Source organism: Ooceraea biroi, chromosome 12, assembly GCF_003672135.1.
Source record: "Ooceraea biroi isolate clonal line C1 chromosome 12, Obir_v5.4, whole genome shotgun sequence".
Classification (NCBI taxonomy): Eukaryota; Metazoa; Arthropoda; class Insecta; order Hymenoptera; family Formicidae; genus Ooceraea; species Ooceraea biroi.
The window spans coordinates 5,182,924-5,208,875 of NC_039517.1; the positions used below are offsets into that span (position 1 = coordinate 5,182,924).

The 25,952-nt window shown below is 46.4% G+C and overlaps 1 protein-coding gene across 1 annotated transcript; it reads right to left on the reverse strand.

Moving 5' to 3' along the window:
- Positions 1-2,749: 2,749 nt before the first annotated feature.
- On the reverse strand, positions 2,750-21,782 carry LOC105277755 (MAP/microtubule affinity-regulating kinase 3). The gene is made up of 8 exons (XM_011336356.3): positions 21,670-21,782; positions 8,490-8,693; positions 7,600-7,752; positions 6,908-7,154; positions 6,262-6,613; positions 5,996-6,124; positions 5,745-5,850; positions 2,750-5,605 (listed from the first exon to the last, which is right to left on the reverse strand). Exons 2-8 carry the CDS (start codon positions 8,682-8,684, stop codon positions 3,449-3,451), a joined length of 3,339 nt encoding a protein of 1,112 aa, XP_011334658.1. The 5' UTR covers positions 8,685-8,693; positions 21,670-21,782; the 3' UTR covers positions 2,750-3,448.
- Between the last annotated feature and the right edge of the window lie 4,170 nt (positions 21,783-25,952).

The window sequence follows — 25,952 nt, forward strand, 5'->3', positions numbered from 1 at the left end:
TCGCTTGCAGTAAAGAGAGGGGGAGAGAGAGGGAGAGAGAGAAAGAAAGGCTCTTGGTAGTCCTAAGTCCTATCACACTCCCGAAATATTATCTTTGTACACCGAAACAACGTTTAATGCCCATGTACACCGCGATCGTTAGCTCCGTGAGTGAAGTTTTCTTCAAGGGTGGATCCCGAGTGATGGTTGCGATACACGCTACTACGATATAGGGTGAAAAAGATAGAATCGAGTCGAATCCTTAAAATCAACGACTACACCGACGCAAGGTACTTGGCTTTGTACGACTTTGTATTGCACTTTGTAGCTTAGCGCAAACTTAGGTCTGTATGTTTACATGTGTATATGTGTGTACGTGTGAGAATGTATTATGCATGCATGTGTGTGAATCTTACGAGTTACAGTCATTTTTGGTCTCGTTAGATCATCGTCATCGTGCGACACGATCGGCGGATTGGCCGATGCTCGAGGCTCGCCATCATCGAGGGATTGCTCAGTCTTTATCGGGGAAGTTGCGGACAACCGCCAACTCGAGCGCGAAGCTCAAACGCAAAGCTCAAACGCGAGAAGAAAGGGAGATGGGAAAAGGGAGAACTCGATCGAAAGGGATCGCCGAATTAACGTCATCATCGCGCAACGAACAATATCCAGCAAATTCTTGCTCGTCTTCGACCGCGACATCAGACTCCATGTAGCCGTGCAAAATGGGAAAACTAAAGGAAACATAGGAAACTATTCCTCGATGTTCGCCAAATGTCCAGCACTCGGTCGTCGAGAGATTTATAGATAGACGCAAGGGTGCTACGCAAGAAAAAAGACAACAGAACGCAACTCGAAAGAGAAAATGAAGAAGGCCCAAGCGACGATATCGCAAAGAAGCTTTGCTTTATGAGTATAAGAGCAAGAACGAAGTACTCGACGACTTCAGTACAAACGTACTACGCCTACGCTTGCGATCGTGGCGATGAAGGAGGAGGAGAGAAAGAGAGGAAAAGAAGAAGAAAGGGAGACGATGACGATGTCTAATACGACGACATCCGTTAATACGTGGCGCGAACAGCCGAAGAAACGGATAATCGAGGGGATGATCGAACGTCAACGACATGCTCAACCAGCAAGCACGCTCAACTTTCGATCTCGCACCTTCTGTCCGCGTTCCGATCTACGAGACTGATTCGATAAATGACGATCGCTTCGGTCGCCTATCGCTCACCCTTAAGCCTAATGTCCGCGCGCTCGGTGGGCTCTCTACGCCGCGCACTGCTCGCTTCTTCGGGAGGCAAAACGCTTCCGCTCCCGTGCCGCGTTTAACAGACATTTTTACAAACACCGTTGGAGCGAGTTGATCCTCGATTCGTTACATCGTCGCGCTCCTAAACGCTCCTAAATCAGGCTGCCGTTGCAGGACACTCGCACCTCCGGTTCATTAATTCGCCGTTATAATATTATATTTATATAAATATATATATGTATATATATACAGGGTGTCCCGGGTTTTAACCGACAAACTGCGGGAGTATATTCTACTAGTGGAAATAAGAAAAAATTCTTATATCGAGTTTGCTTAGAAATGCTTTATTACAAAGTTATAAACCAATATTGAAAAGAAATATGAGATAAGTAACAACGGAACATAGTGTAGAATTTGGAAGGTCGAAGATGTTTATGTTACGTGTATTCACATGTATTCATGTTCACTATGTTGAAACGATTCAGTATGATTGTTACTTTCACAACAGTAGCTGTTAGATTTCAATCGTCGTGTCAACTAGCAATTACTATCAGAATGCCAAAAGTGTTTTCAAATGAGGAATACACTGATATTCATTTCGTGTACGGATTCTGTGACGGAAATGCACGAGCTGCCGTACGAGAGTATCAACGTAGATTTCCTAACAGGAGAGTACCAGATAGATTTAAAGCAACGAATTACTAATTCAGTTACTGAGATGCAACAAAATTTTCAGGAATGTCGTACCGTAACAAATTCTGTACTACGTCGATGTCTAGCTTGTATCGATGTGCAAGGACAACATTTTGAAATGCGTCACTAAATCATTGCGTAGATAATTTTTATTTTTGTGAAAAAATCCGTTGTTACTTATCTGATATTTCTTTTCAATATTGGTTTATAACTTTGTAATAAAGCATTTCTAAGCAAACTCGATATAAGAATTTTTTCTTATTTCCACTAGTAGAATATGCTCCCGCAGTTTGTCGGTTAAAACCCGGGACACCCTGTATATGTATAGTCAATCGCCATTTGGAAACTATCTGTTCTCCGTCTTAATAATAAGTTAACGAGTTAGGAAGCTTCGTGAAGGCAATGTTGTCTAAGGAAAGGAGTGTCTAGGGAGAGAAGGGTCATGGGCGAAGGATCAGAGAGAAGAAGAGGAAGGGAAGGAAAAATAGCAACGAAAACTGGGCCGAGGAAGACACTTTTCGCATACCGCGTTCGCGACTCCGCGCCGATCGATCGATCGCAAATTGTTCTCGCTGTTTGCGACGCAACATGCATTATTCGTATCGTGTTGGACTTGATGTTGTCGTTATGATATCCAGGAGACGAGATGACGAATACGGCGATGCAGATAATGCTGATAGTGATGAGAATGATGATGACGAGAGTGATAATCGTGAAGATGGTAATGATCTCTCACAATAATAATAGCGATTGTAGTAGCGATAGTTGCGATAATAGTAGTAGTTATAGTAGTGGTAATAATAATAGTATAATAATAATACATAATAATAGTATAATAATAATAATAATCATATATATATATATAAACTCTGCAATATTTTAATATACGTTTGTTCACATGGACTAGATACAGCTCTCTCGGGGCGACCGACGAATCGGTACGCTCTCTTTATTCTTTCTCTTATCCTTGTCTTGATCCTTGTGCTCTATGATTGACCAGCGAGGATATGGTGTAATCAGTCATCGACGGCGGGCCAGAGCCGCGTTATTCTCAAGAGAGTTATCGCGGTTAACGATTACCCCACGGGCGACTGTCAGTCAGCGGCTCCAACGTGACGCAAATTTCGGCAGTAGCAAGAAACGGATATCGTATTTCCTTGAAACTATCAATCGCGAACGCGTGTAGACGAATATTCCGCACGTAAATGGAGCTTAATCGGTACTTACGGATAACTCAATTTGGCAATCGTTAGTCACCATCCTTGTTAAGCTGTGCCAGAGACGTGGCACCCATCGCGCTGCTCGCAGATCTTCCACAAGAACCAAAAATCAGATCTCTGAGTCGCGGAGAACCTTATACTCCTTGTAAACGAAACTCAATTCGCTAAATCAAAATTGTATAAATTGGGACACCGTTCAGCTACGTCGCTGGCACCAACGTGGAACCTCGTGTTCAATGCGCTCCTAACGCGCTTCTCGTCCCGCTCGTCGAGCTCTCCGTCGCTTTTGAGCGGTAGCGATTCATCAACAAAGGCTGCAACACTTGGAAGCGTCCCCGAGGTGAATGTGGCACACGGTGGGCATCCCGGCGCAGCCCTTGCCGATGCTCTCCTGCATGAGGTGCGTGAGGCCCAGGTTCTGATTGATGTCGCCGTCGCTGCCGCGATGCTGCTTCATCGCGGCGTTGCACCAGTGCCGTCGTTCCCGCCATTTGTCCTCGGCGGCAGCCGCGGCAGCCGCTGCAGCCGCGGGGCACAGCAGCATCGATTTAGGCGACGGGGGGCTCACGCGGTCGCGGGTGATACTGCCGCACGAGCGGGCCTTGTAGAGCCGGCCTTTGCCAAAGATGCCCGGCAGCGGCACGCACAGCTTCTTGTGCACGGCAAAGTAGCGGCTGAGCAGTCGGAGCTTCCTGTTCTTGCACTCGTTCCGGTTCATCGAGCCGTTGCCGCGATTCTCCTTATCATTGTGCGCCGCCTGGTCCCTCGCACACTTGTGCTCGCCGCCGCGACGCTCGTCGCCCACCGTCTGGCAATCTGGCCGCTGCTGGTTGCCTTTCCCATCGGGACTGTGAGCGGACTGCTTGGTTGATGTTACGGATTTGCCACCGCCGAGCGACCAACTTTGCAGCAGCCTCGCTCCGAGACCTTTCGCCTTTTGTACCGTGGTAGCTGCCACATTAGACGCAGGCTGGGCAAAGCCGTGCTGGGAGGCTGTGCTGCTCTGCGACATCGATGACGACGACGACGAGGAGACGACGTTCTGCGGCCCCGGAACCGTCGTGTTGCGCGACACGTGATAGTGATTGTGACAGGACGATGGCGCCTCGGCTTCCTGGACCTCCGTGATACGATTCAGCGACTGGCTCTCTCGTAATCGCGTCTCGCCGGCTCTTCTCCTGCCTGCGCGATGTCGCCTGCCAAACATGACCTGGTTCTCGGTGCACCGATGCCTGCCACCGCCGGTCGTCGTTGTGCTGGTATTGGTCGTGTTGGTGCCGCTGCTATTGTCGTTACGGTTGTCATTGGTCGTCGTCGGCGTGTCCGTTGTCGTGCGCTCGCTGTTGTTTACGCCACCGCCGCCGCCAACGCCTCCGCGCCCACCGTTCCCACCCGGGTCTTGCGAGTCACTCGAGTCGTCGTGACTGTCGCGCCGCGGAGGCAAGGACTTGCCCGTGGACGCGCCAAGCTTGTGCGCGCGCTTCTTCCTGCTCTCGCTGTCGTCGTCACTGGCGTCCGAGCTCGAGCACGAGGTCGTACGCGTCTTGTGGAACTTGCTCCGCCGCTGTTCGTACGCCGTCCGCCTGACAACGCGGCACTTGGCCGTTGAACCGCCGCACTCCGTTGAGTTTAACGGCGCCTGCACACCGTCCCCGTCCTCGAGGATCTCGTTGAGCGTAATCTGCGGCGCGGGCGAGTTGCCAGGCGACGGCATCGTCTTGTACTTGGGCGCCAACGTCACCTGATTGTCGCTGATTGGGTGAAGGGGTATCGACACGGTCGATGATTCGTGCAGTATTGTGGTAGTCGCAGTTGTCGTCGTCGTCGTAGGAGCTTCGGACGGAGCTTTCGAGGGTATCACCGACGCGGACAACTCCGTAGTCGGCACGCTGTACCGATGCTGCCCGCCCATTCGCCATTTGTTCGCTGGCACCGGTCCGACCGACTTCAAACATTCCGTCACTGACTTGGGCCTGACCTCCGTGCCGGCGGCTTTTCTAGTCCACCCCGACGATTGAACGTTCGTGTCGGTCAATCGGTTCTTCATATTCTCCTCACACGTCGTGGTAATCCGCGGCGCTGCGGGTAGCTTCTTCAAAAGGACGTTGCCCGATTGAAGCTTGCTGTTCGCCTTCGCCGGCGACGACGACATCTTGTTGTCCTTCTCGTTTCTCGAACTTATCGGCTTCATCAGTCTTTCTCCCCTGTCGGCGATCACGGTATCCTCCTTCTGATGCGAGTGTCGCTGGACCTGCGCGGGTTTCGCGCCGGCATGCTTCTCCGGAAGCTGCGACAGCCGCTCTTGCAGGATATGCGAGAGTTTGCCTTCCGAACGGGAGCCGCGGCGGTTAAAGGAATTTAGCGCCGAATTACTGCCGCGCTCGTCCCGGCCGGAGCACGAGGACACGTCGTCCTCGTCTTCCTCCTCTTGGACGATACTGCATTTGCGCGTGCGTACGTTCTGCAACGAGAATAGGCCATCTTTATTTCCCGCGCGAGGAGCGCTACAATTAACAGACGATACTCTACGTGCCCGCTTTAACATTACGTTCAGTCGTGCTAGGTGCCGTTGTTCTAGGCGATGAGCATGTGATACGTACCTGTGGTACGTCACCGGGAGTTCGTGGCACGCTCAGCAGCGACTGGTTCACCGTACCCAGGGAGTTTTGATCCACGCGCAAGTTTGTTGTCAGATCGTCCTGCCGGCTGCGCAAAACCAACATCGCACGTCATTACGTTACATGACCTCATTCGAATCGGTATGTGCGGCATAAATATTTCGGGCTCGCTCGCCGTTTTACGAGTGAGTCACGCGATCAACGGCGTGAATGATTCAGAGTCTGAAACGTACCTCGACGAAACGTCTAGGGCTTCCGGTCGAGTCTTCTGCATCTGCTCCTGCCGATGGGCGCGCAATTTCCTCTCCGCCAGCAGGAAGTACGTCGCGGTGATGTGATTGTACTCGTTTTTGTCAAGCGCGCTGCAAGAAGATTCTCAGTCAGCGGAATCATGAGCGGGATGATCGCGCGGGAAGACGCACGCTTCAATAATAATAATACTAACACGCAAGCAAACGGGCACGATCAAAACGGTAATCTCCCCGTAATGTCTACTCACTCCAAAATCTCTTCCTTGGTGGCGATGTTACCGTTAACCATTTTGGTAATAATGTGATTGTGGTGGTCGTCGGAGACCTGCTGGCGCGACACGAGCGGCAGCGTCTCCATCGTGTCCGCGTCCGAACCGATCGCCAGCCACGGATCCGCCGCGATCTCCTCCAGGGACGCTCTGCCCTCGGGTTCCCGCACGAGCATCCTCGCGATCAACCGCTTGCAGTCGTCCGACACGTGCGACGGGATCGAGTACTTGCAATCCATGATCATCGTCAGCGTCTCGCTATCGTTCGCCTCTTGAAACGGCGCCTGGCCGCACACCAACATGTACAGTATCACACCTAACGACCACACGTCTGCAACAAATTTGATGTTAAATTAATCAAAGTACGAGATACAAGAATCTCAATTATATGTTGTACCGCGCGGTACATCTCCGGCAATAGAATTTGCAGATTTGGAGCTCCCCTTGTTCTCCCTCAGCAAGGAAGAAGAGAAATAATCTTCCCTCTAAAGAACAAGAGAAGTAATCCTCGAGATTAATTTGATCGTTATAAGAATTCGAGGGTCTGTTAAATTGGTGAGAGAGGAGTCTTAATGACTTGAGTCACCGTTACATTATTCTTAATCGCATTGATTAACGGGCTTACCTACTGCAGGAGCATCGTAACTATCACCCAGTAGTATCTCGGGCGCGGAGTACGCCAGCGAGCCGCACGAGGTCTCAAGCTTCTGGCCGGGGCAGAATCTATTGCTGAACCCGAAATCCGTCAGCTTCACCGTGCCGAGCTTCTCGAAAAACACGACGTTCTCGGGCTTCAGGTCCCTGTGCACCACGTGTAGTCGGTGACAGTACGATATGGCTCTGACTATCTGCCGAAAGTAGGTCCTGGCCACCTGTTAAAAGGGAACGCAGACGGTACAGTGGACGCAGGTGCGTGACTACACACTTGGGCAATTATTACGTAATAGTTTAGAATTCGAGTCACTGTCGACAATGCTGAATGCTCAATACAAAAATTATATGCATGGATTGTTCGATTAAATCAATCCAATTCGAGCCAATCCATCTTCAAGTTCAGAAACTGTTATTATCAATATTTAATATTATATCAACTGAAATTCAACTGACGCAAATTATAAAGAGCACAAGGACGACGACTACCCGCGTGATTTACTACCCGGGAAAATTCGTGCTCGATAATGAAGTCTCGTTGGAGGCAACGTGTGTCTTTGTGACCCTGTGACTCGGAGCTAAACTCGTGCCCTGTGCCCGCGCGGTAATTGCAAACAGACGGCGATAATAAAGCAAAGGCAACGGCAAAGCGAAGCACGACAATACCTCCTCGCTGAGGCCGCTGTCGTGGCGCATGATGTAATCGTAGAGATCCCCGCCATCGCCGAGCTCTAGAATTAGGTATAGCTTGGTCTGCGTGTCTATCACCTCGTACAGCCGCACGACATTGGGATGCTGCACCAGCTTCATGCACCGCACCTGAAACAGACCATTCGCGTTCATTCGAGAATGACGACGACGACGACGATGACATAGAGCGAAACTCTCGTTTCACCCGAGTGAATCTGAATCCAACGAGAGGGGGAGCAGGGGGAGAAGCAGGTCAACGATTCTGTCCGCCATCCATTTGTATCATTATCTCGTTGGCCTCAACGAGATCCCACTGCTATGAAGTCCTACCGTGAAGACCTCTGCCACCACCATCGAACTACTAGCCATTAAAATGGCATTACGCGAATCAGGATGTCATCAGGGTACCAGGGTTTCCATTAGGACATCAAACGGATTCGGGAGCGGTCCGAGCCCGCCGCGATTACGTGGAATCACGGATCGTGTGCGAGACAGAAACAAATAACGATCAGAACGCCATTAGATTTGCAGGTATCTGCTCGCGTGAATATGAAACGTAGGACGTGAACGTGAAATGAATCTAGGGCGCGGCAGTCTGGCTTCGCGTCAAAACCTACAGGAAAGACATCGAATAGGAAGTCCAAGAAAAGCACAAGAGAAGTCTAAGAGAAGCAATCAGACAAGTGATCAAATAAACTAATTATCAATTGGGCTTGGATTCTTACGGATTTTTACAATCTTTCCTTACTTACTTTGCCCTTCTTCAAACGTTTATTTAGCTCTCTTTCAAAGTGACTACATCCGTTCGTTTTCACTGAGAAAGAAATGAAATCTCAAGTTGAGACCATAGCTAGTCCTGTTCTCACCTCTTGGAAGAGATGCGCCCTCGAGACCTCATCGAGCTTGCTTTTGTCGATGACCTTCACTGCCACCTTCTCACCGGTGAAAACGTGCCGCGCCAGCTTCACCACGGCAAAGTGGCCGCGGCCGAGGGTCTCCTCCAGGTCGTAGAGCCCGGCGATCTTGCCATCGTAGTTGCTGTATCCCACTCTTCGATTCATCTCGTGCCTCTGCAACGCACACAGCACATTCCTCATTAATTCAGCGACAGAAGAGACGAAGGTGTTTATGTCGAGGACTAGTGATGAAATTAAAGGAAATTACTCATTGAAGGTGACTAATTGAAAGTTGTTCTAATTAAAGATCTCTACTTAAAACGTTCTATTTTAATAAAATAATGAAATCAAGTCTGACTCTTGGTGATATATTTTTGTCGAAGAGGAAGAAGAAAAGATTCGCGACACATTTCACGCAACGACAAAGCAGGATTGGCATTCCTCCGTGCGATTCTTTGTGTCTAATCGGCGGAATTCCCGCTTCAAACGTGTCCTGAGAGCTCCGGGCTCCCTCGAGGAAGAATTGGGATTGCATCAGTGGCATCGGAATTCTGAGAGCGCGGTGTTAACTCTGCACAGAGGTAACGCAGAGCGCGGCGGCACCACCCCGCGCGAGAAGGAGGTCACCATTATTTTTAGCGCTAGTAGGAGCAATAATTAATCGCCTCGCCAATCCGTAGACATGCGATCGGCAACGGTAAAAAAAGCACGCTCGCTAGGAATGCTAACAAGAAGTATCGACACGGAAAAATACATAACGCAAAGCTAATGAACCGCGCTCAAGCGCGCGCACGATGCACTTTTAACGTTACGTGCAATTATCCGGTATCAAAGTTGTACTCGCACGCAAATCGAGTATCGATATAGTTATCGCGTCTATCCGGGATAGACGCGATGCGTCCTAGAAAACGCGCGCGATTTCCCGTGTATTGATCTTTCCTCCGCGAAGCCTTCCCGAAAGCGGAAACTCTGATAACTGGAGCGCCAAAAAGTTTCTTTTTCCATTGCTTACTGATAATTGATCAAGACTCGATAGATAGAGCAAAATAAAATCGCTTATCGCTCAAGGTCGCACTCTTCTCGCTCGAAGTCGACGATTTTAATATATTCACCAGTGATCGGCAGGCAACAAATGTACTGGGACACGTGCGGAATATTACGACACGCGATTACGTTTGCCAGACGATGACTGTTTAACTACAACAGAAAGGTATAACGGACAAAATGCATTCCGTAAACAACCGAATATTTTTATTTATTAATATAATAGAAATAAATTATGTCGACATTTACGGCAAATCTTAACAATCTTGCTATGAGTGAAAAATCAGCTAGATTAATCAGCTAGATGAACGTGCCTTCTCGTGTTTTCCTCACCTCTTCGCATTCGCGCAGTGGAAAAGATGGCGCGAATGCGGGGATGAGAACCGCGCGATCAAATTTAGCGGCGGACGGTGGCGAACGGGAACGGCAGCCAACGTTGTCGCCAAGCGAACGCATTGTCTTCGGCGGAACGTAGGTAATTGCGAAACGGAACGCGCCACGACGCCGGAGCTCTGGCTGCTAATCCGCGCGCGCATTCCGCCCGGCCTGCAATTCATTAGACACTGTACAACGGCGACGGTGAAGACCTCTTGGTACACCCACGGCTTCCTTCGGGAGAGAAGAGTTCCTCGCCTCCGCCGTCCGCCTCGGCGAGCGGAACGCGCCGGCCGCGAATCATTCCTCCGCTATGCGTGCGCCGGATGCTCTTAACGAGGATTACGAGGAACACAAAAATAAACCTTGCCCGCGCGGAGCGGGGAGATCGATATAAGGCGGCGAACCGACCGGATGTTGCCCGCCCGTCGCGCGAAATCTCTCCCCGCTCGGTGCGGAGGACGCCCGCTCCGAGAATTCTTTCTCGGTCACTTCCTCTCGAAAGGTGGCCGGAAAGCTAACCGATCGAACCTTTCACACTCTCGATTTTTTTTAGAGAACTCTTGCTGCTGACGCAAGAGCGACATCACACTCGCACGGCTGTGATTTTACGGCTTTTATTTCGCGCGAACGAGCGAGCGAGCGGACAAACGTGTCCGTCGCCTACGTCGCGCGATATAAATAAGGCGCGAGTATTCATCACGTCGCCGTTATTATTAATACGACGAGTATTTCTTGCACCGTTCGTTCGTCAGATAACCAATTATTTCGCGAATCAAACGCTTCCGCCGGTTACAGGCGAATCGCTGGACTACGCTCGCGCCGATTTATTGGCGGGCATCGATGAATCCGCGCGCCCATGCACGGGGCAAACTTCTTCACGTGACGAGAAGGCGTGCGATCAATCAATCGTACGATCGATCGTTCGGAAGCGGATTCTATTAAAATAGATCGTGGACGACGACGTGACGTCGACGCGGAGCGGAGCGGAGCTGTTCGCGCGCTCCTCCCGTCGTTACATGGGAAATTATTCGGCGTTACGCAATTGCAATTGATATCATTACGAGCGGGGAAATATAATGTGATATATTACCCGCGCGGTATCGTCAAGCCTTCCAGCGAGATTTATCGCACGCGTATTTGCGATTAACAATCTGACTGCGCGTGACGCGAATGGCAATTTTGTTATTTTAACGTTCGCAAAACGTATTAGGCTTCCGCGGGTACCCGAGTAAATAGTATTACCGTCATCTAGGCCGGGGGTACCGAAATTACCGTCAATTTCCCATTAGCGCTTTGGAAAATTGTAGCCCGGGTCCGGGAAAGTAGAGACATTTACACGCCCCCGCGCGAGGATTACGAGGATTATACCGTCCCGGGAGGAAAATGGATCGGGCCGAATGTTACAATCGTAGCCTGCAGCGCAGAGTCCGAAATGTAATTTCGGAACTATGTGTACGTGATTTGTAGTACGATAAAATGGTTAAGCCTTGAGGATCTATTGGGACACATACATCCCGGAACAAGCATTTGTGAAATAAACTCGGTAATTTGCTAGAACGGAGAACAAGTAATGAATATAATTTTTTATGTAGCTCTCCCTCAGAAAAAATGAATGCGGAAAGTGCAATTTGTACATGTATTTATTCTAGTACCAGTAAACTCAGTAGTCATTTTAACGTACGTGCTCAGACTGGATTCGAAAGGATTACGGTCCGTTACTTTTTGTGAAATTAATAACGATTACGTCGAAAGCTTTGAGTGCACCGATTAATTTATATTAAAAGTTTTTTTATTTCTAAATAGCAGACGCGCGCGTTCTGAACTTTTCCTGGCTTCGTTATGCATGCACGCCTCTTGCACCGCGATGTATCGATTGTGGATATCCACTTCTGGCGATAATTTTCCATGTGCGCGGCAAGCCGGCAATATTTATGAAATTTAGTAAAATCGAAATATTTCTAGCTCGTCAGTTTTGTTGAATCGACAACAATTATTCCAACAATTGATTCATATGAGAAAATTTTATTTAAAAACAATAAATATATGCTTGGGATTGTTCTGTCACAGATGCACTTTTCTCGAATCGTATACCGATATACCGATCCGGAATGTGAACATTCCGGCAGCTATGTTACGCCATGGTGATTTTCCGTGATGATTTTCCGCGTGCGGGGAAAGCGGGAGTCGGTTCCGAAGCATCCTTTATCCTTTATCCGAGTACGTGACGCATCCGAACGAATGGAACTTGACATTTAACCGATAACGACGCTCGGCCGTTATCAAGATCCACCTGTGCGCGGCCGACACATCCGTGTGATGGCCTGACCCGCTTTTGCCGCACGTGTCCGTGTAATAATGAGATGCACGGGCGTCAGTTATACACGTAACAAGTTTACGGCTGGTCGGGCCGTGCGCTGCGATACCTGCGAAGAATACGCGCGCAGTTTGTGCGAGCTGTGACGCGGATTTTTATTTTTCCCAGCCGTGTCTCCTTAAAAAGCGAGAAAGTTCTCCGGCCACCAGCTTGATTGGCCGAAACGCGGAGAAGTTACGGTATACGCGCCGATAAAGCGAATATTCACGCGATCGAGTGCGTCACTCACCGTCACTGTGCCAAATAAATACATAAATAAATGTGAGAATTTCTTTGCATAGATTGATTGATTGGGTTTATGTGAATTAGCTTGGAATTCGGATATTGCAAATAAATGTGACATTTTGTCAGAATATATATACATATATACAATACTTATACAATAATTAAAGTGCAATGTTTGGTGTAACTCGTTTAATGACCCAAAATGTAACGCATTAGCTGTTCTTTTGCGTGTACAGAGAATTCTCTTCTGTGTACGTTTTTATGATATTATTATTAATATTATTTAATTTTTCCGGGTTTTTAATCTTTTGTTATGGTGTATTATTATTTAATTAAATAATATTAATAATAATAATAATAATAATATTAATAATAATATCATAAAAACGTACACAGAAGTACCTCAATCACGAGACTGCTACTTCGTTATAAATATAATTGGCACAAGATGCTGTCTCGTCTCTTGATATGAACCAAAGTACTTCTTCAAACGATCCTTCGAACGAACCCTCAACGTGTCGGCTATCCCACACAGCAGAAAAATTAAAATTCAGCACATTTCACATGTTCCAAACGATGCACTCAAATTTTTGTGTTAATTTAACATAATGCGAATATGTCAAACAATGATATTAACATTACGTAGATAATTTAACATAAAATTAGTAGGAAAATTGCAATGTGTGGAGGCAAATTTTATGTAACACGAACATATTTATAATATTAAAATTTATTTAAGGAAAATATTTTGTGTATGGTTCACAGAGAATGTCGCACTGCACGTCATCATCGTGTTAATGTATGAAAATATATGTGGTGACTGTTGAGAATGAAATTCTTACCATCACATATAAAATATGTTATTTTAATATTTTAATTAGTTGATTATTTAATGCATAAAGCTCAATATTAACACAAGGATAAATTTGTTAAACTTACATATGAACGTATTGCGTTTTTAACACAAAAATTTTAACGAGAGTCTTTCTTGACAGAAGTACAAAATATTTTTTGGTGTGCACGGAGGATCACAAAGAAAAATAATTTCACTGACGGAAACGTGTTCCCACAAATCTTTTCCCGAATTCTGTAGACTTCTACACCCACGATAGTAACTGCCACCGTGAATTCCATCGAGTAACCAGCAACCGTTTGCGCTCCGCGTAAGTGTAATCCGCCCCAATAAGCATCCGTGTACTCGCATTTGAAATTTAGATCACGTTACGCATTCCACATAGTCGGGCATTTCCCGGAGAAAACGGAACGATCGCGCGGAACGTAGGTAGGTGTTTTCCGCCGTACTTTCGCACTCGCGAGGAAATCTGCACGCGGAAACCGCGCGCAACAAGCTGGATCTGCGAGATCTGCGATCAAGCAGATCGAAATAAATGTACCGTTGCGACTTATAATAGCCGCCGGTGAGACCGACCGAACGCTTTCATGGGACTCGATGTGATGCAGAAAGGTCGATGCCGACGACGTGCCGACACGTCGTTCCCGCTTGTTAGAAATAGTGACTGAATGGTGATGCGTTAGATTTGAAGCGACTTACAATCAATCAAAAAATACAAATTACTATAAAATACAAATTACTACATTCGAGATATTGTGTTTTAATTATGCTCTGATAAAATGTTATGTTTGCAACATTCGAGTCGAATGATGGATTCGCGTAGAGTGACAATCCAAGCGGGAATATATTGTTATCAATCAGGTGTTATCAATGTATTGTCAAGATCTGGTTGCGACAGCTTGCGGGAGTGTTTGACTAATTCTATGATGGACTAGATGGGACTCTCAGGCTAGACGAGGCTGCCTGAACTGGTACCAAGGCATAGCACTGCGAATGTATAATAATATAATGGATCCTCGTGTAAGGCAGGGGAGATGTTTCGCGTTACATGAATCCATGTAATACGACGAATCGCACATTTTATACATGTACATATACATACATGTACATAAATTATATATGTATATATGAAAACATTCATAAATTTTAATTTTTTTCTCTCCGTATAAGCTGCAAATCTCTTATCTTAGTCGCACATCGTAAGGATTAGTCGTGTTTTTCTGTTACATATACAATAGGTCCTATATATTCGCATATTTGTATTTTGCGTTATGCAGGAGTCTATTGTAAACGTTTGCCAAGTCATTAGCATATTGCGGAAGACCTCGTATATCTAGACGATGTTGGAACCATAGTCGTCACGAAGCACGGTCGCATGTACTAGAAGGATTTCGGTAGACTTGACATTAGCTCGATGTCTTTTATAAAGATTGTCTTCTCTGTTAACTTGAACTGATCAGCTATACTAATTTTGAGCGTGATCGAGCCGGATACTGGCTATTAGAGTAGCACCGCAGGTATCCCGCGAGTGGAAAGCAGCGTCTGCTAATCCGTCATTGACGGTATGCCTTTCTTTCGTTCAATAAATCAATTAATCCGTCCGGTGAGGCGTATCGCCGTGGAAAGTGGTCTATTGTCTATTGGAGAATGTGACATTTAAAACTCAACTCTCCTCCCCTCCCTGGCACCGTTCTTATTTTCACGCATAGCCGACGAGATCGGCGCGTCGAAATTACTTAACGAGACGAGCGGCTTTATCGGAGCGGCGCGGCTCGTTTTATTTGTTAACTGCACATTCGTGATAACGCGATGAAATCCGAATGAAATCCTCTCATACGAGCCTTGTCGCGCACGGAAATAAAGCAATCACGCCCCGCGCCCTTTACGCGCGCGATTATTCCATTATTCTTCTCATATCTTCGCCATGTCTGCATCAATAGCGCGCTCGTACTCGAGAAAGTTGCTATTACTGTTATAAATAACGCGGATAATTTTGCGCGAGCGTGACGTGCGCTTTTGAAAGTTCGTCGGAGAAAGAAGCTCGACGTCAGGTCTATCAGGCTTTCCGTCGCCGAGATTCTGAATCTGAAAAGTTAGCTTCTACGACACGCGTTTGCGGATTCAAGAATATATTCCAATGAAAAATAAATAATCTACAAACAATAATGAGCAGGAGAATAAGAAGCGATTCGGCAGACGCGACGCGCATGTGTTCAAGGAGGCGAATTCTTTCGTATTGCAAAGTTCCAATAGTGAGGTGCTTCGTTTCGTCTTTTTCCCTCTCCCATTTTCCGATAAAATCGCTTTTCTTTCGCAACGAAAACAAGCGAAACGGTCATAACAGCTATTGGTGCGCGCGATAGACTGGCCAGCGAGCGAGCGAGCGGGGATCTTCGATCAGAGCGATGATAATATGGTCCCGTGACGATAATGCGTAACGTAAACGTAGCATGTGGCTACGTAACGTAACAGGCAGTGTTCGCGTACCGTTACGGAAATTCCACGGAGCCATTGCGCGCGGAAGAAATACGCGATGCTATCTGATTGTGAGTGGGCCCAGTCCAATCTGCGCCACCGGTGGCGCTGCCAACAGTGGGAACAATGGTGGCGTACATGCTCCTCGCGAGGATGTTAATTACGGGCGATTAGAGCGTTGTAGCACGACCACGGTGGTCGGCGCGTACACAGCGACTTGCCGGAACAAAGCCGCAAACGAACGACGAAATCAGCTGCGTTAAATCTCTGCGTGGCTCAGGAAAAGAAGGGGTAAAGTTGAAGGAAAAATCAAACAATTCCTCCCGGCTCGACGCAATCATGATTCGGGAAGAGAATTGGATCAAGATTAAAATAAACAATAAAACGTTTACGATAATGAGAGAAAGAATGGAAAAAATGAAGGAAAGATAATTCCTGGAGCATTGCGAAATAGTTTGAAAAGAAATATTTGATTTAAGAAAATTGAATTGAAATCAGTTGATGGTAGACCTGGCAAAATGCTAAACAGAAGTATACTAAAATTTTCGCAGAGAGAGAAACTCAGATGTTCCAAGTGTATCTCGTTACCGTACGGCGAAATGAACGAAGGAAAGGTCCCTTTGCTGAAAAATGGAATTTTCAAATGTCACTTTACGTTAGCATCATCACGCAGGCGAGAAATGTAACATCGCACGATCAGAAGTCGCAGAAATCCAATCACAGGAATACGATGGCGATCCAATCAAACTTTTCCCCAGAGACAGAAGTCATCGCGCGGATTACGTGCGGAAAGTCCGCTCGGAAGCCACACGAAACGCGCTTCGTCCATTCCCGCTGACAGATTAAGCCACAAGCTTGCTTGATCCGCACTCGCATCGATGTTCGCAGCGATGCCGGTAACGCATTGTTATCGCCAGTTTATGTATCATGCCCGGTGACACATATGTATAAACCATAAGTAATAAGATTTGAAGATTTTAGTAAGCGAATCGACCAATCACGATCGAGATTCAGTTGTAAGTTTATAAATAGCGGTTTGAAATCGTTTCCCGATTCCATATGCCGATTCATACCTACAAGACGCGCGCGGCAAAATACAGAGAAGAAAAACGCAAGAGAAAACGGTAAAGAGCCTGCGATGGCGTATGCTACGAGCGTGTGCGAGACTTCGTAATCTTCATGCATGAGACAGAAGTGCACGGCACTCTGAGGTTCCCCTTGGTTCCCTGTCCCTCTTCTCCCCCCCTCCCCCTTGATGCAAGGCAAAGTTTTCCCTCCCCGCTACCTCGTTATTCTCTTTCCTGACGACAGCGGCGTGTCGAGACGCCAATATTTTTCATGGCTGACATTCCCGTCGTTCCTCCTCTCTCTCTCGCCCCTCACTCCCAAAAAATACGCATCGGCGCGACTTGGCCGGTGCGAATTACTTCGACACGACCGGATCTGCGTAATTTGAGATAATGCACTCGACAAACAGATTGATCTCCGGTTCCGAATGGGCGTCGGTGTCACCGGGTGGTTTTGCTCGCGAGCAAAACCGTTGATTGAACCGTCGTAACCGAACAATGACAAGCGCATGGGCGGAAACGCGAACGAAAATTATTTGTCGGAGACACGCAGAGGAAGGAGCCGGGAACTCTTTTTTTTCCTCGCCTCTCCAGTCGAGTGACACGGGAAACCGAGCGAGAGGAAAAAGGGGGAAAAAACAGAAAAAAGAAAAGCGAAGGTAAACAAGTATATGCAGATGCACAGGTCTCCGCAGGTCTGAATAAATTCTTCACCGAGAAATTTTTTAATTGCTGAGTCCAGGCAATGCTATTGTCATCGAAGAGATTATTATTCACGCTGTGATGCAAACTTTAGCAAACGACGACGTGGAAAACCAGAAAACAATTTTTTTGGTAATATGATGATTTCATTTTTATGAAAATGAAAAAAATTAATTACGCTTCGTTATCGTTAATTGGAGATTTCATCATTTCTCTCGCTGACGTAAGTTTGCCGGTGAATTGGTTTGCGACCAGCAGGTAATTAACTGATAGTCCTCGGATATTGCGCTCTCTTTTCGAGTGCCAAAAATCGTGGTAGGCAGAACCGTTTTTAAACACAGATAAAGATACAAAATATTTCAAGAACGAGATCTACAGTGTCCCACTCCTCCTGCCTTTTCAATTCAGATAGTGCATTCTTCGAAGGCCTTGAGCCCGGCTTTTTAAACTTTTGAACATTTTAAACGGAAGCATCGTTGTGCATATATCAACAGCTTTTCTCGGAGAACTCGAGCAATTGAGTCGAGTATTGGAATTGCAGATTAATAATATAATATAAATAATATAATATAATATAAAATGTTATTCTCGAATTTGCATCTCGCTTCTCGGCAATAATTTTAGTTTTTAATTAGCAAGACATATCGAGTATATATTTCAAAACTGTCAATATATTATATTTGAAATTTCTGTCTTGTAAAAGAAAAAAGATATTAAGATCTAACACATCCGTTTCAGCGGTCTCCGATGACCGGCACAGGGCTTTCCGTTAACGTCATGACGATCGCTGACCGACATGCAACAAATGTGCTGAGAGAGATTAATGACTTTACGATCAATGTCACGGATTACGCGTTCAGAGAAAGTTCAGAGAAAGAATTGACGATGGAAAATTCTGAGCAGAATTCACGTGCACGGAAAAGTCAAATAAATAATCGTGAATGCCGGACCGCCCGAACAGGATTGATGGTAGGAAAGTTTTTCCTACTATCCTGCTGAGGATCGTGCTAAACCCGTCTTTTTTTTAAATGTCTTGGACAGAGAGGAATACTAAACAGCTCATCTGAGAACAGAAAAAAGCTTTTTTCGGCTTTTTCTTTCGCCCAGAAATGCTTTAGGATCTGGTAGACATTCCGAGTTTTATCGCGCCGAAGAAAAGCGTTCCTTGTTTTCACGGATGACAGGGTAACTTTGTTAACTGCGCGATACGGTCAATTATGCAACGGCTGACTATCTGTGTCAATTTAGCCCAGAATTTCTGACCTGAGCCGCTGACACGCCGCTGCGACGCGCTTTGAAGTTTCAGCTTCGAGGCGAGGTCGAACGTTCCTCAGACACGGTAATACACGGCACTCGCTGAGAAATATTGTTTTTGCGAAAACTTTATAAAAACGACGTCCGAGCTTATAAATAAGCAGGCTTATTAATATGTGACTGCGTCGACAAACTAAACTTTGCCATACCGGGCAGACAGGAGAAGAAACGAGAAATGTTGAGTAAAAATAACGTCACGAGATCAATGCCGTTATTTATGGCGTTCCACGGAAACTATCTTGATGTCAACTGTTGGTTTGACTCGACGTAGATCGTTGAGATCAGATAGAAGATGCATTTCCCGACAGCCCGGAACTTTTTCTCGCGCTAGCAGACGCGAGAATAAATAATTGACGAAACTTCAATGATAGCGCGACAAGTTCGCAAACTTTGGACCTTACGCCAGAAATATATTGCGCTATCGATTATTATCGAGTGCATGTTAATCGTTCGTAGCATCGTACTATCCGCGGAAAAAATTCGGAGTTGATACAGTGCCACTTCCGCGTGCGCTGACGTTTTCTTGCGTTATCAAACGTTACGATGCAATTTATCGCAAAGACTAGCTAGCTGAACAACTATTGATGATCACTACATTTGTTGCATTTTTACGCTTGGCGAATGGCGCGTTCGATTTCGAATTTCAATTTTTCTAGCATTTTCTCTGAATTGCAGCGGATTCCGTGCACTCGCGGGATGTTCGATATCGCGGAACAAGAGAGTTGTAACGCAATTGTCGTTGTTAAATTGAAAATGGTTTAATGTTTAGCTACGCTCACTAGTTCGATATTTATTCTGGCGAAAGAATACGATCTCTGAAATAATTCCGAGCGGTCCAGTGCGAAAGTTCCTCTCTGTCTAATTAGGAAAGCCGTCGCGAGTTAATTACACGGAAACAAAATCCACAATGCATTTATTAATTATTCCGACATGCATTAATCAATAATCACTGGCATTTTACATAATTATCGATGATCATTATTGGCGAAGGTAGTCGATAACGCGATATTCGAGTGGCGAGCGAGCACGCACGCGTTGCTTTCCCAATTATAAACATTTCGCTAAAAAGCGAAACTAACTTTGTTAGCGCCATGCTAATGCGCTTTCACACGGAAATTATTCCCGGAATTTGTGCGGAGATCCATGAAGCGGTTATCGTTGCTCCATGAAGTGTTTATCAACGTTATTTCGCGAATCTGGCAACGTCATCGTTGCGCTCGGAATAATGATGCGCATGACCGAGATAAATTATCCCGCTCTTCCCGTCGCGGTAATCACGATAATGATTAATCACGTCGGGATACTTCGGCCCGGAAGTAGCGAGTTTCCCGCGAAACCCGAACCCGCGGAACTTATCGCCCTCCCACAACGTATACAGCTGAGCGCTCAGCGATCAAAAGATGCACGAACAATTCGCGGTGGGAAAGAGAGAAAGAGTTTATCCGGGCGAGTCGATCGAACCATCGTGCGAGATAATCGAAGTTATCGGTCACGTGGCGCACCCGAAAATCCCGCGAAGGCCGCCGAACGGCCGCACGCGATCGATATTATCGCGCGATAACGTATTCGATATCGATGCCGCGAGTGTGTAATAAACCGATAACACCGTGCCGCGCCGTTCATTGGCCAGAAACCAGCATCGTTAAATGTTACGCACCGGTACTATCGGGCGTTCTTGTTCGAGGGCTACATCAAAGAGAGCGTTATCGCGGGATCCTCAATGGCCAGGCCTCCAATTCCGAAAAACACGTGTCGGCCGCGTTTATCTCGCGTAACACTACCTCTCGGTTGCATGATAACGACGAGACAGAGAGGAGGTCTCAACGCGTGCGGTGTTGATGATGTGCCATCTCTTGCACGGCGAGGCGAGGCGCGACGCACGAAAATAGTATGGTCCATTTTCGAGCGGATGATGGAGCGGGATTCAATCGATAGCAGCTTCACCCTTTCCGCTGTGGCTCTCTTGCGTTTTTGCGGTCGGGTTGGAGTAAGTAACGTAATGTCGATCTCGTGGGATAAAAAAAGAGACGAGAAAAGTCGGCAACCGAGGCGTACCCGTAACGTAATGTGGCGTACAGAGCGAAAGCGTGCCATAAATTCATAAAGAGTCGGCCTCGAGGCCGACACAATTGCAACAAGGATGTTATGTGAATTTATCTTGCTGATAATCGTTAAATAATGCGGCCGCCTGTCGCGGTCTGTCTCGCGCCGATCGAAGCTGATGGAGAGATCGATTCGATCGGCCGATTAGATCAATATTTAAACGACTATTCTAGTTTCGGGCGCAGCACGATATCACGAGTCCACCAGCAACGTACAACCGTCGCGACACGCGGCCCACGCGCAAAAGCTGTCTGTCAAAGCGTGATCATCAGCGATCTTAACGATCTGATCGAGAAAGAAAGCTCGCGGTGTGACGACCGCCCAACGAGTTATCAATAACAGTAGATTGTTCGTGCATCGGGCTGCACTGGAACGAAATCGATATACGAGCGAGCTCTCGAGAAGGAGAAAGATGAGAAATCAAAATTGAGGATTAGCACGGAAAGTTCAGTTTGTCCAAAAGGAACGAACAAACAAATTGAACAACATCCTCACGGAACAGGGCGAGACGTCCGGGGCCATTTTTACAGGAGAGTCCACTGAAGTTTCGCACTTGTGCCGGAAGTGGAACGCAATCATGTAATGCAGTCTACGTATTTAAGAGAGGGTACTCACCTCTCTGTCTGCTAAACCGACGAAGACGACGACGAAGACGACGACGACGACGACGAGTCAGGCTCGCACCTCGCTAGTCCGTCCACGAGCCGGTGCACCGTCATTTGTGATGCGGGTTCATGTGCGCGTGTCGGCTGCGGTGGTGACCAGGAAGGCGATGATGATCGATGCCACGCTCTCCCGGACGGCACTGTCCCCGCGGACGAGCAACGACGTCGCTGGCGCGTAGTACTCCCTCCGTGTATCGGAGCGAGTGTCGTCCCGCGTCTGGTGTCGGGTACCGTCGGGGATGCCGTTCGACGGCGGCGACGGTGGCAACGAGCGAGGAGAAGGAGAAGTCAGCGACATCGAACCAGCGTCGCTGCTGGTGGGCTGCTTCCTCGCTTCACTCGCGACGCATGTTTACGCGACACGGCGACTCCTCGCCCCTTCGTTCGCCCGTTTCTTGTCGTTGCTTCCTCCCTTCGGTCGCCAACCAGCTCGTTCTCCGTCTCGCGGAGGACACGGGGCTTCTGTCCCGATGGACCACCTTCTTCACTTCCTTCGCTTCCTTCGCCTCCGCCACCTCTCTCCTCTATCACCTCCTTAGTAAAGATACTCTTCCACTTACTTACTTCAACGTCCCGTCCCTTCCTGCTCCTCCGAGCTTCTGTTCTATTCCTTTCTTTTTCTCCGTCTCACCTTCTCTTGCTCTCTTCCTCGTCTTCTATCGGGCTACCTCGCCCATCAGTCTTTCTCTCTTTCTTTCTGTCTATTTGTTTCTATGGACACTCGCGCGAGCAGAGGGCGATTTCCGGGACACCTTCCTCGTCGACGATGACGACGGTGCGCCGCGCGCGCGACACACTTCTCACTGTCTCCACTGTCTCCTCTCCTCTCACCCGCTCTCGTTCTCTTTCACTCCTCTCGCTCCCTCCCTCCTTCTCGCTTCCTCAATTCGCCGCCGCTTGTCTCGCTTCCTCGTGTTCACACGTACGGCAGCACGCGCGCACGTACACATACACACAGAGCGCGCGAGCGCCTCGCGCCAGGGAGAGCGCGTTACCTCTACGTCGCCGTTGACCGTTTTCCCGTTTTCCGTTATTCCCCGCACCCTCGGTCGCGCAAAACTGCTCCCGGAAACGCACACGCACCGTTCACGCCGCGCGGTCCCGCGCGATCCACGCCCGGTCACCGGATCCCAGTTCCCTTTTCCACGATTAAGGGCGAACGCCGCGAGTGCCGTGGAGAGGACGGGCGCACGTACGCTCACGACACGGTGACACACGAGAAAGCTACGGTGAGCATTCGGTGCAGTCGGGACGCGCTACGCGCGCCAGCCGGCCCGCGCGACGCTGCCGCTACCTCGCGGCGATGCGCGCGGCGTCGTGGCGCGAATTATGAATCTCCCGCGGGGCGAGCGAGTCTCGAAGCCATGGCGCATGCCAGCAGACAAAAAATTGCTTAGGAATATTGCACGTTTTCAATATCTGGCGCAATTTACGATATTTTTAGATTTGGAACAATTAAAATGAGAATTTTTGAAAGAAAAAAGACAAAATTGGAAAATAGATTTTTGTTTATCATTAAAATAATGATATATAATTACTTATTAGTTTATAATTTTTAATTATCCTAATTATTTCATAATATTTTATAATATTAAATGCAGCCCCGATGATGAATATTTTTATAGCTTTCGTATTTAATTACATTTGTGCGATTATATTCATTTAATTAAATGCAATAAAATGTGAATAAATATAATAATAATTATAACGCAAGCGAATTACATCAAGCACACGTTGACATTTGCGGTTCTACCGTATGTACGCCCTTTATTCGCTCTGTTTTTCAATATATATGTAAATATACAAAATTGTGCTTTTATAAAGTATAATATAATACAATGTAACTTTTATGAATATATGTCACAGGAATTGCAGCGAAAGCATTACTGTTAACGTGCAGGCAAGTTTGTAAGAGAGAATTTTACTGTTAAATGCGTGCAAAATTTCTCATTGTTTTTATGCAGGCTTGCGGAGTGAATTCAATATTACTACATATTGCGTAAATCAGAAAATGATATCAGAACAAATAAACAGAGAATATTCTTTAAATAAGTAACGAGAGGTAACTGCATGGAAAATATCAATAGCAGCTAACAATAAATGCATCGACAGTGCACAATGTAACATGCGTATTTTATTGATAAATATTGAGACATTTTTGTGTAAAAGGATGTATGGCGCTTTCAGGTCAAAGTTCAGCAGCCACTCCAGCATCCGTCCCCTTAGCAAATATATAGTACTGTTAAAACGACTATACCGACGGCTGTTCAATGCAAAAGTCAATGCTACCAATTGGTGCATAATTTCCTGTTATTTAAAAACATTTCAGCATCAAATAAGCATAACTAAAATAAGAGAGAGTACGCTTATCTTCTCCCTTTTCTTACATATTCTCTTGATAACAATTAGTGGAATTCTCCGAGCAATTAGGGAATTTTCGGTTCAATCGAGCAACCCGAGAAGTAAAGCTGATGTAATAAATAATTTCTTGTAAATCTTTTTATGATTTCTATAAATTTATTAAATCCTATATGTAATATAGAAAACAAAACTGAAAGATTTTCAAAAATGTTTTTAAAAACTGAAACGTGCACTGAATGTTTATGTAAATCGATATACATAAAAGAGAATATGCATCTTGAAAAGTGCACAATCAATTTTTTTATGACGTTAAAAAACCATGCTTTCAACACGTTTAATTTTTTTAAAACAAATACAAAGATTCCTGAGATTATATGTAAATAGTACATATTTTATAAAAAAAGAGAAAAAGCGAAAGAGATTCTCTGTGCTACAGTATACATGTTTTTATAAAAGCAATTTTTTGAGTGCGACTCCCGTTTCAATATTACATCACTCTTCCATATCACATTCGGATCGCAATCAAGTTTCCTCTTGTTTGCAACGTAGCAGAAACTTTCCAAACGTTTCAAATATCGGCTATGTACCCTATGTGTTCATAATAGGACATGTAGAAAATAGATACTGCTAAAAATCTCCCTCTTTCTTTCTCTTCTGCGCCTCGTTTTCTCTCTCTCTCTCTCGCTTTCTCTGTTTCTCTTTCCCCTTTTCTTTCTTGTTCTCTCTAATGGCGTTCTCGGTCGGTCAACTGCGCTTAGCATGTTCGTTATATTCCCGTGTGATGTCGATGGTATCCAGTACGATAGAAACGCGTTACTAATAAAGTTGTGATTTATTATTATTATTGTTGTAAACTAGACATAAATACTTTTTGTAATATTAAACCGGCCTATATATATAGGCGCCGATAAAAGGCGACGGATTATCAGGATGAGCGGGATGAAGAAGGCGATCGGGGGCTCCATTCACAGGATACGGGAGTTCGAACTCGAGAAGGTAACACCCTCACCCTGTCCGCCGCCGCCGTCCTTTCTCGGACCACCCTCGAGTCGGAAAGCTGTCGCGATTGGATTTGCCTTTGTGTGGCATGATCGTGACTGAAATCGTGAATAAAAAAAGAAAAAATGTATTTTTTGCTCCATTCTATGCGATCAAAATGTACAAATGTAAATGGAGAGTTCGACTTTTTGTAAAAATCTCAAAACACTTGCATTTATAATCGTAATATCTAGTGATACACGTGACTTACATCCAAAATTGTAACTAGTGAAACAATCTTACGGTTAATCATAAAAATAAAAGTGATTCGCACTGACGGGGTCTCGCGAAAACGTATACCCCGATCCAATTAGCATTTTATATCGCTGAGCTGTTTATTGAAAACCGTCCAAGGAATACCTACCCTACCCCTCCCGCGACCCTCGACGCGTCGCCGTGTTTCATGAAGTTCCACGAAGCGACATTAACCAGATTCAATGAATGTCGCATATCCATCCGTGTTGATTTTCGAATTACGCAGCGCGCTGCATTTCGGAGGATGAGGACTCGCTTAATTTTATTGGCTGCTTGTAAATTCGCGCCGCGTATCCGTGATGTAAAATAAATACGTCGACGATATAACGAAAGCTCTGCGTGAACGGCGTAACAATCTCGCGCGCACAAACGCCGCGTAGAATAAAATTTATCGCGCAATTTAGTTTTATGTACAAAGCCCCGTAAAAATTATGAAACGCCGCGGCGTCGCAAATAAAGTGCAGGAAATACGAATCTGCATACATGTATATCTCGCATGAGTAAAGATCGAATTAAAAACACAAGTTATGGATTATTCTCACTGGCCTGAAGAACATGGCGCACGCCCTTAGGAAGCGG